Source organism: Alligator sinensis, unplaced genomic scaffold, assembly GCF_000455745.1.
Source record: "Alligator sinensis unplaced genomic scaffold, ASM45574v1 scaffold1021_1, whole genome shotgun sequence".
NCBI classification, from domain to species: Eukaryota; Metazoa; Chordata; order Crocodylia; family Alligatoridae; genus Alligator; species Alligator sinensis.
The window spans coordinates 1,085,288-1,098,269 of NW_005842185.1; the positions used below are offsets into that span (position 1 = coordinate 1,085,288).

Consider the following 12,982-nt stretch of genomic DNA (forward strand, 5'->3'; position numbering starts at 1 on the left):
TATCGTTCAGTCACTGGAGACGCTCAAATACAGGAAGAGACAAAGGACAAAAAAATGGTCTTCACTAGTACAGAAAGAAATATACATTCACTTGCAAGGAAAATTTTGCAAATATTTTTCCACAGCATCTTAGAGGGAAAACAGACTGTCCAGACCTAAGTCCAGAGCTCTAATGAAATCAGAGGAGACCTTTTGAATATATATATATTTTAAATTAAACACTTTTGAAATGAAATACTTCTTTAAGGAAACAAAAGCATTGCCAGGCAAGTTTTTAATGGTGTATTTCTTTATGGCATGTCACAGAATAGCTGGTTATAGGCCATCACATTTCCTGCTGAGTTCGCAAATTAGCGTTGTCTTGTTTTGTCTGCAAGTTACAAATAGATAGAGCTACACACTGATGCAAAGTCACTGGCCAAGCTGTAGAGGGAAAATTGATGGCTCTAAAAAGTTAACAATATCACAAGATGTTGCTAGAATAGCCACAGAAGAAACAGCTGACAGTACACCACAGTGCCACAGATATCAAATCCCTAAATATCTGTTCATTTTGCTTAAAGCATCACATACTGTGTTCAGATCACTCCGAAGATCTTGGACAACATTTTCTATACTCCTGGTGTCTTTCAGGATCTCAATGCTTTGTGTGTAGGGATTGAAATACACAGAAAAGGGACGATTGATTGATTTGGCAAAGTCCCTGGAAGAAAAAGAAAATTAACACCTATTTCAGCCACATCTAAGGAAAAGAAAATTAGATTGTGTTTTATAAAAGTCAAGAGAAACAATTTACCTAATCTTTTCTTTGGCTTCTTCAAAACTTTCTGAGACAAAGTAAGCTTCCTGAAAAGTGGTGATAAGGCATTCTTGCAAGCAAGTTGTCTTTGGATCAAATGCTTTCACACTGGCCTTGTCAGACAGAGCATGCTGCAAAATACACCACAGAATCTGTTAAAATGTATTATGAGACTCCTGAGTGTCTAGGCTGTAGTTTTTTTATGCACCCAGCTTTTATATCACTGTTATTCTACGATTACAGTCACTTGCTAGTCTCACATATTTTACTCACAGTGGATCTTCCACCATAAATAGGATAAATAAAATTTTACTTAAAAATCTATTAGCTACTATCATTCCCCCCCAAAGTTATTACTTAAATAATTAAGAGCAGTTCACAAATGTATTTGGGTGTCCATGTAGAAATATAAACCTACATTTCCAGCTGGAAAGGAGAAAGTCATAAAATAAATATTCCGGGAAATTTATCTGTACAACTACAAAAAGTAATGCCCCAAAAATATCACTTGAATGACAGCATTGGTAATCACCTGTGTAGGCAAATACAGTCTGACCAAACCATCCCCATAATCTGTGTCATCCATTCTTAAGCCAAACGCTCCTGCCATTTTCCTGACAATGAGTTTAGGACTGAAACGATATATTTGAAGACTGGCACATAATGTTCATTTATTGTGTACTGATGAAATGCATTACCCTTCTACCAAGTACACTTGAGCAATAATGCTCCAAATAAATACTGCAGGGAAACAAGAACTATATAAATAGGCATATTTATGTACAAAGCACACATTAGGAAGACGAGGAGGCAACTGTGATTAGGTGGAGAATAGCTTTTAGATCTTTTTTTCCCTTTGTATGATTGGCAGAAGGACACTAAGAGCAGACACCCTAGGATTCAGTGTAGAGAACTAGCAATTGCAGCTCCCTCTCCTCTCCTTCATTTTTATTTATAGCAGCTGTTCTTGCTTCTGTACCTGCCATAGACCTTAGAGCACTGAGGATAAGTGTGTTCACTCTCAGTGCTTTGTACTGAGGTACAAGTATTGAAAGCAAGCAGATTTATCTCCAGTACCTCAAATCCTTTCTCCATCTATCTATAGTGAAAGGTGTTGTATAAAAACTTGAACATACTACATGGGTAAATTACATACAGGGAATATATCTCGTGAGTATGAAAGTGCTGCTTTTTCCTTTTCTTTTTTCATTTGCAACATGGGTCTTCTTCAGAGCAGTGCAACACTGCCCATGCCTACTGAGTAATTTATGCAGGCACTGCACGTGCATGCTCTTTCATGCATAAGCACAAATTAAAATGTGGTGTAAACTAGTAAAGAATAACACAAATCCCACCTGTGGACTCAACTGATCTGCCTTAGCCCACATCCCTTTTGCATTTCAAAATGAATAACCACATTCCAAAACCATGGGACAACCCTTGAATATGCTGGACCTTTGCCACACTATGGTAAGCCATCCCTGCCTTTCAGATTCCCTTGAATATCTCTACCTTCAAAGTGGCATTAGCAGATCTATCATCCTTTTCAGTTAGATCCTGGTGCTACAGAGATATTATGCCCACGATTTTAATTGTTGGAATCCTTAACTGGATTAGAAGCAAAGTCCTGTATTTGGCATCAAATCAACTTCAGCTGAGGGCCAGATTTTTAAAAGCCTTTTTTTTAAAGCAGATTTAGACAGCTAGTTCACCTGCTCTGAGGACTGTTGATGCATTTTACAGGAAAGAGTCCTTGAAGCGGGGACTGGATACAGTTCCCCCCGCAACCCTGTAGCCTTGTGTTTAATGCACAGAGAAGTGAGGAATGCGGGATTGAATAGCCTCAGGCAGAAGGAAACAACATATCAATATCTTTAAAAATCCAGACCTGTTGAAATTCTGCAACCATGAACATACAAAATGCAGTATGTAAACTGTACGTTCTGAAGCTGGCAGCACCAGGGCCCAAAAGAAACTTCAGTCAGACCTGCTGGGCCCTTCCTAATGCTGTCTTAAAGCAAATAAGGATAATGAGACCATCTGAGCAGTCATGGTACATATCTGTTGCAATTATCAAATAGTCCCCAATGCTGTGAAACAAATTCAGTGCGCTATGACAAACATTACAAGGTACAGAATCTCAGTAGAGAAAAGTATGAAATTGGGAGGATCCTAAAGATTTGGTTATATTTAATGTATTTTAATAACATTAATAATTTATGTAATATTTTATACAACAATAATAAATCATATGCAGTTATGTTGGTCACCCACCCACTTGTCTTGCATATGTTATTTCACCAGTTGTCTTAAGTCAACTGGGACATGTAAAGATTTACTGTATATTTCTTCAACTTTATCTTCTTCACTTACATCCCCATGGAATGTAAAACCTATGGGGTACGTGTACTACATCCTTCAGTTAACTGGAAATCCCACCATCTCAAGGTCTTGTGATACCACTTGACTTTAGTGGCTCATTTTCACAGGAAATAAGCTGTTCTACTGGTGCAGACATTATAATTCACCTTTAGCTCAAGCAGTGAGAGTTTGGAGTGAGTTTCTGAGTTCAGTCCTTGCTGATATCCATGAAGAGTAACTGTATTTGACAATGGGGCTGCTCAAGAGTAATATGATTTGTTCTCTCCTGGTGGGGTACCCCTAGAGTACTTCCAGCTCTGCTTACACAGGGCATGAGAAATACTCATTCAGTGATATATTAAAAACAGCTCTGCTGTGTGCTTGTTCCTCAGAGCATAAAGACTGGAATGGAATAATTTAAAACATTGTTATTAAGGCTTTCTAACCCCATGACTAACAACCTTCCAGTAAATATGAGGGAAAATGTGAGATGAGTTATAAATGCTGTTCTATCCATGGGCCAGAATAAGAACATGGGTGAGAAGAGGTAGCCGGTGTCTCTATAGTGATTTTATTGTCTTGTTATTCTGCAGGAGAATATAAAAAGTCTTGCAAAAAATATGCTCTTAAATGTTTTTCTGCTGATCTACAACAGGGGCCATTTCCACATTGTGTGCTGACATTACCAGAACTTTTTTATGGTATCAATAGAATTTTATATATATTTTTAGTCAAATAGAAAAAGACTCTCTAGTTAAGAGTACTAGTAAAAAATGTGCACCAGGCATACAGTTTTTCTTTTAACCATCCCCTTCACCTTCTTCAGAAAACAACACAACAACCTGTACTAGAATACACTGATTTTTTATATATATCTTATGAAGAGGGACATGTTAACTTTACCTCTTTTTAACAATGGGAGTTATTGTGAGTAACTTTGACTAAAAGAGATGTGCAACAGGACTGAAAATCTGCCTCTGCATTTAACAACAAAATGGTCCTGAAGTCCCAGGACCTGATTCACAGCTCAGCAAAGTCAGTGGAAGGACCTTTTTAATAAAAGGACTTATGAGAACAACAGATAAAGTGAACAGATGGATTTTTTTTAAGTTTAGTATGTCTTTTAGTCATAACTGTTTCATAACCCCATTTTATTAATTGAAATGAAATGTACACTTTTTCTCTTATTTCTCAGCACCAAATACATTCTTTGTCTAGAATGAATCTGACTGTACTGGAGCAGAATATTTTTAAACTACTTTATTTTTTAATGTTCCTTTCCCCACCTTATATTTTTTAGTTTCTCCTCATGTTGGTGCTTTCTGTATTTTCCACATAATTATTTTTTACATATGTAGCACAAACATTAGGTATTGCATTTTTAATGCCTTAAAGTCAAACTCTAAATATTTAAAAAGTTCACAAAAGTAATCTGTTCAAAGGTTATTTTGTACTTACATTCCTTTGATTTTCAGTTTATCGGTGCTGAAATTGTTGGCTGATTTTATGTAATGAAGCAACATAATTCAGGAAAAAACAGACAGACAATGACAACTGAACAAGTGTCACCAAGTCACTTAAAAGGACTGAGTTCTGCTGGTCATATTCATGCTGCAAATATTCCTACTCTGCTATTGCCAGTCATGTGACTAACAATTTTTTTAATGTGAATACTGTTGCACTGAAAGCTATCTGATAGTGTAAGGCCTTGTCAGTCTTGCTGACAAAGGCACAACGATATTCAGTCACTGCAAGGTGAAGTTAAACAAATTAAACCTGGAAATAAGATATATATTTCATAGCAGTAAATAAAAATTCAAACTACTAACTAGAGGAGGGACTGGACTCATCAATAATTTTCATTCTTTAAAATGAATTTTAACATTTTTCAAAAAGATGTCCTTCAGTCCAGTTTTTGAGAGAACATCTGTGGACTGTCTACTCAAAAAATTATCCATCACAGTCTTTTCTGGACCTCACTCCCTTTCTTTCATAGTTCATAGGATGATTGTCTGAATTAACCTCAATGTTTTCATAACACTTGCAGCTCTGCATTCGCCTATTATCAAATAGCCTCAACCAGTCACCGGCAGGGACCAGTAAGGGATTTCCCCGCCCAGTTCACAGCTAGTCAAATGTATTCAGGGTGAAAGGGAGAGTGAGGCTATGGGTCGCTTTCCTCTAAAGCTTCAGAGATTGCCCAAAATGGAGATGGTAAATAGATGTCCGACTAGCATGTTTTGTTCATGTGTTCATGGCCTAACTGACCTCCAGAATTGGAGTCAGGAAGGAATTGTATCCCACATCAGATTGGCAACGACCATAGATGGTCTGCTAAAATCCTCTGAGCATCTTTCCCCCAGTCAATTCCTTGCCAGTATGAGGACTATGGGTCCTCAGTCTCTCCTGTCCTCTGCCTACAGCACACAACTGTCTAGAGTCTCTTGAGACCCTGAAATGTTTTAGTCTAATATAAGCCATTGGGCTCAGAATGTGGGATATCAGAGTGAAATGTAATAGTCTGTGATATACAGGAGGCAGACTAGATGATCTAATGGCCCCTTGTGGCCTTGAACTCTATGAAATATATATGTAACATAATAGGAAAAGTGTATAATATTGATTTATGGCAAAATGATGATGATATGTGAACTTACTTTTGAAACTGATCAATATATGTCATTAATGTGCACATTATATACTTTTTATATTCTTTTCAAAAGGGTTGTGTGTTTGCTTCTATTTTGAGACAACTGCTGAGTAAATAATATTTGTTCAGGATTGTTGTATTGTGATGAAATACAATATGAAAAATGTATTTGTTTATTACATGAATGCTATAAAACATACAAAGTTCTTGCCTCTTCTTTTCCATGCATTTATGTCTTCAGAATTTGTAAATAATGGGGTAGGCACTTTCACTGCTGTCACTTGACAACACTTAACTGTTAGCTGAAACCAAGAGTCGGATTCTGCAAGGAGCCCATTTTCAACCTTTTTTAGAAAGTCCCTCTCCATAACTTGTGAACTGAATGGCACCTCATTTCAAAACCTGACTCCTTTATTTCAGTGCTTGCCTCTTTGCAGAGGGGCCAAGGGAACAGCCAGGCAGGGATTGAGTTTGAGCCTGTGTTTATCTGCTTATCGCCTCACACCTGGTTTATCTCCTCACACCTCACTGCACCCTTCAAAGGATTTCATGGCACCCTTGGGTGCCCTGGCACCCTTGTTGAGTATCACTGGTATAGACCTTGAGGCTCAAACCCAAAAGACATTGGACCAGAGATTTAGGGGCCAGAGGTGTTTAGCACCTGGCTGATGTGACACCTTAATCCACTAGTCAGTGAATGTCAAATATTTAAATTCTGATTCAGTGAAGAGTAAAATGGCCATTGTACTGAAAGCCTGCATTGTATTCAGAACACTGATAATACAACATAAGGAAACAGAAAAAAAAATCAAGAGGTTGTTTCCTTTATTCATACTAGCTTTACTGCTTTCAAAAAGTATATTCATATAAGGCTAGGAAAAAGACTACCTCATTCCAACCAAAATGTTTTGAGATGCAGATCAGACCAAAGCAGGACTGGGCCTGATCAGAACTAATTGAAAAAAGCAGTAAAAATATTGTAAATCTTTTTGTAAATTCTTTTTTTTTTTAATTTCATAATTCTTTAAAAATTTCAACCAAATCTTTCTCATATAAAAAAATTTAACCAGCTGTAGCTGTATACCTGCCAAATCATACTGAACCCACATGTTTCAGTTTACGCACTGAGGCTATGAACAGATGTTACAAGTTGTACCTGCGTTTGTCCTGGAATAGAAATGCCCTGGAACTGGCATGTGCACACTTTGCCCTTCTAATCAGAGTTTAGTGAATGGCTAAACACGCTGCCATTTGTCTGCCATTCATTCAATGATGCAATCTCAGGATTACCATTCACATGCACTTTGTGATACCCCGGTCTAAACTGTTGGTTCTTCTTATCCCGTGAATCTTTTTTAGGATTTATGCCAGAACAATGGGACACTGACATATGATGAATGCTCTTTGTCCCCAAATAAACCAGTTATAATGGTTTATCCCAGGACAAATACAACATCTATCTGTAGCCAAAGAGTTTGTCCAATGTAACTGTTCTCACTGAGTCAAGTTAAGCACCTCTGTCACTAAAAGACTGGGGCCCTTGCAAACAGATACTTAAAAAGTTAAACATGTGCAATGGAGGGAAATATTCTGAATCAAGGCTTTATTTCTAGATTGTGTGCTGAATTCTGCTCATCTTACTCAGACGTGTAATTCCATTACAGCCCACAGGAGTCCTCAAATAATGCAAAATCCATCCTTATTTCCATGTTATGAAGAGATTTTCCCACATATTCAAAATAAGTGCATCTTTTATTACATAAGGATTTCAGGAGCTTTTTTTACTTCAAACTTTTCCAATGCAGTAAACAGAACTAGAAAGTATAGGCTTCACCTTGCAACAAATTTAAATGTCTTATTGACTACCAAAGGAGATCAAGGAGACAATAAACACTGCAATTTGTATTAGTCTTTGCACATCGGTCCTTGTCAACTTATTTCACATTCCACATACCAGCTAACTTTTCAAACATAGTTTTTGGGTCAGTGTCATCATTCTGGGATGTGAATATTTATTCTTATATATTTAAGGTTACTTGAAAGTAAAAATATTCACACTTCATCATTTTTCCTGTTTCAAGTAACTTGTTTCAGACAAAAGTATGTAGCCACTCACATACCTTTAATTCCCCAATAGAAGACAGAAGTCCAGCTCCATAAGCACGCAGTTGTCCTTCTTGCTTGCAGAGGCCAAATTCAATGGTAAAAAAATAGCACTGCAAAAATATATAGATACATAGATATGTAGATATATACTGGTGTTGTAAATAAGCACTTCCACAGCACCAATTGGCACCATATTCACTTGATTGCCCCATTCCTTCAGAATTTCATGTTTAAATAAGTTCAGATCAAGGACTCTTACTGCTAAGTATTTTAAATGTCATGCTTATTAGTAAAGTAGCTCTGCCCAAAATTGGCATGGAGAATTCTGCTTTTTATCTGGTTTTCCAAACAGACCACAAGAAGAGTCACCTGGGACAAATTTTCCAAACATAGTGTGCCTAAAGATAGTGAAAGGGACCCAATGCAAAATCCTGATTGGCACCTCCAACAGACTTTGGGGTATTTAAAAATGTAGGTGCCTATCCTAACATATATATTATATTAAATATTGAATGAAAAACAAAAACAATCCTAAAATCAGGAACCAGAATCTAGGTCTCTCCTGCTCAAATTAGTGCCCCAAACACTGGGCTGTAGATTCATGCTGTCTTTTGTTTGCTCTCCTTCTGATCCCTCACTCCTATACAGTGACCCTGTTTCAACAGGATGGTGGAGGTTGCTTCCATCCCAGACCACTTTATAGTTTGGTGCAGGGCAGGACAACTTTTCTGGCTCCACAGGCCAGCTCTAGCCTGTGAGATTCCTTGCAGATCAGATAACTCCTCTCTAGTGATGGGGTGGTGGTTTGTTGGCATGATTGCTGGAAACACTGCATTGGCACAACTGTGGTCTTTGACCCATGGTTTATGGGCAACACATTACCCATGAGATCCTCCAATGTCATTTGCAGTCACAGACAAATAAAAAGTCAAAACTGCAGCTGGCAAGAAAAGCAGAATTAAATGTTGTCTACAGTATGTTACTGTTCTTACCCAAGAGCAAGGTAAGGTTGGGGACCACTGCATTGGCTATTATGTAGGACACCATCACCCCCAGCTCCAACTTTTGAGTAGAAATGACTGTGGCTGCAGCACTGCAGTACTGCGCTCAATAGTGCTAAGTATCAGGTTTATCTGGAGACTTGGGCATAGTATCAGCACAGTTTCAGGTTAGGCACCAGTAAGTAAATGCATCTGTAAGTGAATTTCAATAATCTGGGTCTTAGTCCTCAATTTAGGCCTGCACATTAGGTGCATGTTTATGTAGTCCCCTTAAGGCAGCAGTAGGACTTAAAGTTGAGTATGTACTTATATACTGTATCAGATATAGACTTAAAGACATGCTTAAGGGCTTTCCTGCTTTGGGACCTTAGTCCTCATAAGATTTTAAAGTCATCTGCCATAACTGAACAAAAATGTCACTTGCTTCCTAAATTAGGCAATTACAGACAGTCTAGTAAGCTCAATGGACCAGTCCATTGTAAGTGTTCATTGAGGTTTTACCCATATAACTAGAAAGGTAGTAAGTACTATCTGACCCATACTAGTAAGATATTGGAAAAAAAATATTAGTATAAAACCAGTACTGTCTCTAATCTGTATTATACGCTCCATTATATTGGGAAGCGTGTGAAGCAAAGGTATTTCAGCAGCCCTACAATGGAAAGAGAAGAAAAGCACTACAGATCCTAAGTTGTTTATTTTGATTTTGATATTATCCATCAGAATTTGCTTGATCATCTATCAAGGTTTTAAAAAGCAATAATGTTATAATGCAAAGACAACTAGTTATAGCTATATCAGCACTATATATATCTCAGCACAACACAGCTAGGTTAATTAATTACTGCCACTTATGTGGGTTTTACGCCCTACTCCCAGGTGCACAAAATAGATTCCATGCTCAGGAATCTTCATAAGTCACTAAAACTTTAACTGGAGAAAACCAGGAGGAGTGAGTGTTTTGCACAGGAATAGGAGATTTGTAACACATCATAAATGAATACATTCTAGGCATGCTGTAAGGGACAAGTCTAGTCACACAGGTGGGGGTAATATCTAAAATCTCCTACTTTGTACCTACTTTTAGATGGCTATGTTCTGTTAAAAAGCCTGAAAGTGAATTAGAATTTGCTCCTAAATGTCCACAACAGATGACACACACTAGTTCTTCACAAAGTTTTCAGAAATCTAGTTTCCATCACCCACAAATATAGCTCATACACATTTGTAATTGTTCTTTATTTAATTACCTGACTCAGCATACATGAAAGGAACTCTGTGGAAGTTAACAAACGTGAACCTTTTGTACAATATCTGAAACCAATAGCAGCTAGCAATTGATGAGGCTTGGAGGTACCTGAACGCCAAAATCCCCAATGGATAAGCTTAAGCTCTGATATTTATAGGAAGCTCATCTAAATCATCTGAGTTTGGATCACTAAGGAAAGCACTTTCTTCTTCTCATGGAACTTCTGCTCTTCCAGTTCTGTTACCAGATAGAACTCAGAAGTGCAGAAATAAAAAAGAAAATGATGAGATCACAAAACATTTCAGAACTGCATCATTTCCTCTGCAGGCACAGCAGGATCTGCTGGCTTCCCTGTGTCCCCCTCTCCTCCCCACTCACCACTTGCTGCTTAAACAGAGATCCCTTCCTCCTCTCTGCCACAGCAGGGACTGTAGCCAGCATGTGGTATGCTAGCTAATGCCAAGAGAGGGGGGGTGTGTGTGTGTGTGTGTGTGTGTGTGTGTGTGTGTGTGTGTGTGTGTGTGTCCAATTTCACTGGGATAGGCAGACAGAACAGGGACAGCTTAGGGCTTTTGGAGCTAATCAACAGGTCAGTCGGTAAGCTGTTTAAGAAGTTTGAAGTAATGTAGAAAGAGGCTATTATTTTGCTAATAGGGTGATAAAGACTGTTATCAGCCCCCCAGCTGGCTTGCTCACTTGTCAGTTTGCTGCATGATGAAGCAGGGAGGGAGATTGAAAAGCTCCATATTATCAACAGATGCATGCACTGCACCCCCTGCCCCCTCTGCCTCAGAGTGCTAGCCCCGGGGCCGGCAACACTCCCACCACTTGAGCAGCCAGCGGGGAAAAACCTGAGACCGCGCAGGCTGACATCCCTAATAAGAGAGTCCTGCCAGGGCCTGGCCACACCCCCTTCAGCTCAGCTCTTGCAGAAGGAAAGGGGGGACTTTTCTAGCACCCTCTGGCTTCTAGCCTGAGCCACTGCAGGCATGTGCCTGAATTTCCTCAGTCCAGACAATGCCTGCCTGGTTTCAAACCAGTTCAGCCTAGCCAGGTTAGACTAACTTGCAAAGATTGAATCAATTCAGGCTCTGGCTTTTTTTGAATGTCTATCCCTAACCAGAGATGTCTACAGAAATCCTGAATGCTAGTCTATCAGGGCCAGAACTACAAAAGGACCAAGGCACCTCAACTGGGATTGAGGCAAAATGTAGCTGCTGACTTCCAAGGACATACCTATACCACATCTGTGCCATACCTGGGAATACTACCATTAAGCATGCCCTGCCCACTCACTCCTGCTTCAGATGCACCAAATCCCAAAATGAAGCAAGGTTTAGAGTGGTGCTGAGCATGCACCAAAATGTACTCCCAAGACACAGAGCACATCTACACATGAAATTAGTCCAGCTGAATAAACTCCAGCACAGTTCATGCTGGAGTTTATTGCTCCTGGGTGCAGTGTGTATGCATGCGCATAGGACTGCAGTGCAGAGTTGGGGTGACACAGTCTGTACTGTCAGGGGACCCTAGGGGGTCAGCCTGCCAGTCCAGGACTGCTCTGACCTGGCTCAGCATGCTGCAAAGGAGCTGGCTGGGGCATGTGTGCGCTTCAATCCAGGGCTAACCAGAAGGCAGCCCCACACTGTAGCAGCCTCATGCCCCAGCCAGCATCTATGTGTGCATTGTATTGGAGTAAATAACTCAGCCATAGGATAGTATTTGTATTAAGGAGCACTAAACTATGGCAGAGTTAATCAGTTTTACTCTGGCCTAATAGCTCTGCATGTATAAACAGAGCTGCTTTACTGTGGAGCTAATTAGGCAACCCTCAGTAAATATCTCATGTAGATGGACCCACAGAATCTAAGAGTACTGTTGGGCACATTTCCAGGAACAAGTAGAGAACAAAGTATGGGGGTGTATTTCCAAGCAGCACTTCTAGGCATAGCAAAGACGCTCTAAGAGCATTATCACTGGCAATGTGTAGGGGGTGCATGCGGGTGCATGTGCACCCCCTGAGATTGCCAGTGCACCCCCTGTGATTGGCCACCACCAACACTGCCGACGGCACCTGCAGGCAGTCGCAGATCACCACTAGTTGCCACTGACACTGCCAGTGACGTCTGTGGTGGTCACTGATGTCTGGTTGGCACTCGCCACCCCCCACCGGTGACACTGCTGCAGCCACCTGTGGGAGCTCCCTGCTCACCGCTGCCACGTCCCCACCACCACTGCTTGTGAGTGGTCACCATGCCCCCCCAGCCTCCGGGGGCACATGTCATTCATGAGCATGATTTTAAAATCCTCACTAAATCCCTCAAGTGACTCATTTTTTCTAAGAAATGTCCACAGTCACGTGAAGTTCTGTTCTTGCACGTGCTCACAATGGCTGCTATCTTGTCAGGTCTGAACAGCTTGGTCTCTAGCTCATAAGTGTAAGACTTATCAAGAACCACCTCAACTAACTGTAGAGCCTTTAGAAGACCAACCCAGCAGGTGCGTGCCAAACATGCTAAAAACACCAACAGACTCAAGCTCCCCGTAAAACACAGTGGACACAGACAGCCTTTTGCATTCAAAAACATGGCCTGAGCAGGAGGGAGACTTGTACCTCCTCCTAATTGAATAGCTCAGTGACTACGGCCAGTGTCTCCTGGATGTGGAGGAAATGGGGTTCTAGACCCTTCAGTTAGAGCTCAAAACTACTTTATTCGCTTTCTAGAAAAGGGGCCTAACAACTAAGCTGTAGGATGTTCTGGATTTGGGACACACTTTTCCTTCCCTCTCTGTTGCAACTGTGCTACTGTACAGAA

General features: G+C 40.0%; 1 protein-coding gene across 1 annotated transcript in view; it reads right to left on the minus strand.

Annotated features, from left to right (window-relative positions):
• Window positions 1–286: 286 nt before the first annotated feature.
• TPH2 (tryptophan hydroxylase 2) overlaps window positions 287–12,982 on the minus strand; it is a 70,738-nt gene continuing 58,042 nt past the window's right edge. Inside the window, exons 9-11 of the mRNA XM_006026247.2 lie at window positions 7,931–8,026; window positions 797–930; window positions 287–703 (exon numbers count right to left, since the gene is read on the minus strand). Coding sequence (XP_006026309.1) covers window positions 529–703; window positions 797–930; window positions 7,931–8,026 — 405 coding nt within the window. The 3' untranslated portion in view covers window positions 287–528. The remainder of the gene's footprint in view (window positions 704–796; window positions 931–7,930; window positions 8,027–12,982) is intronic.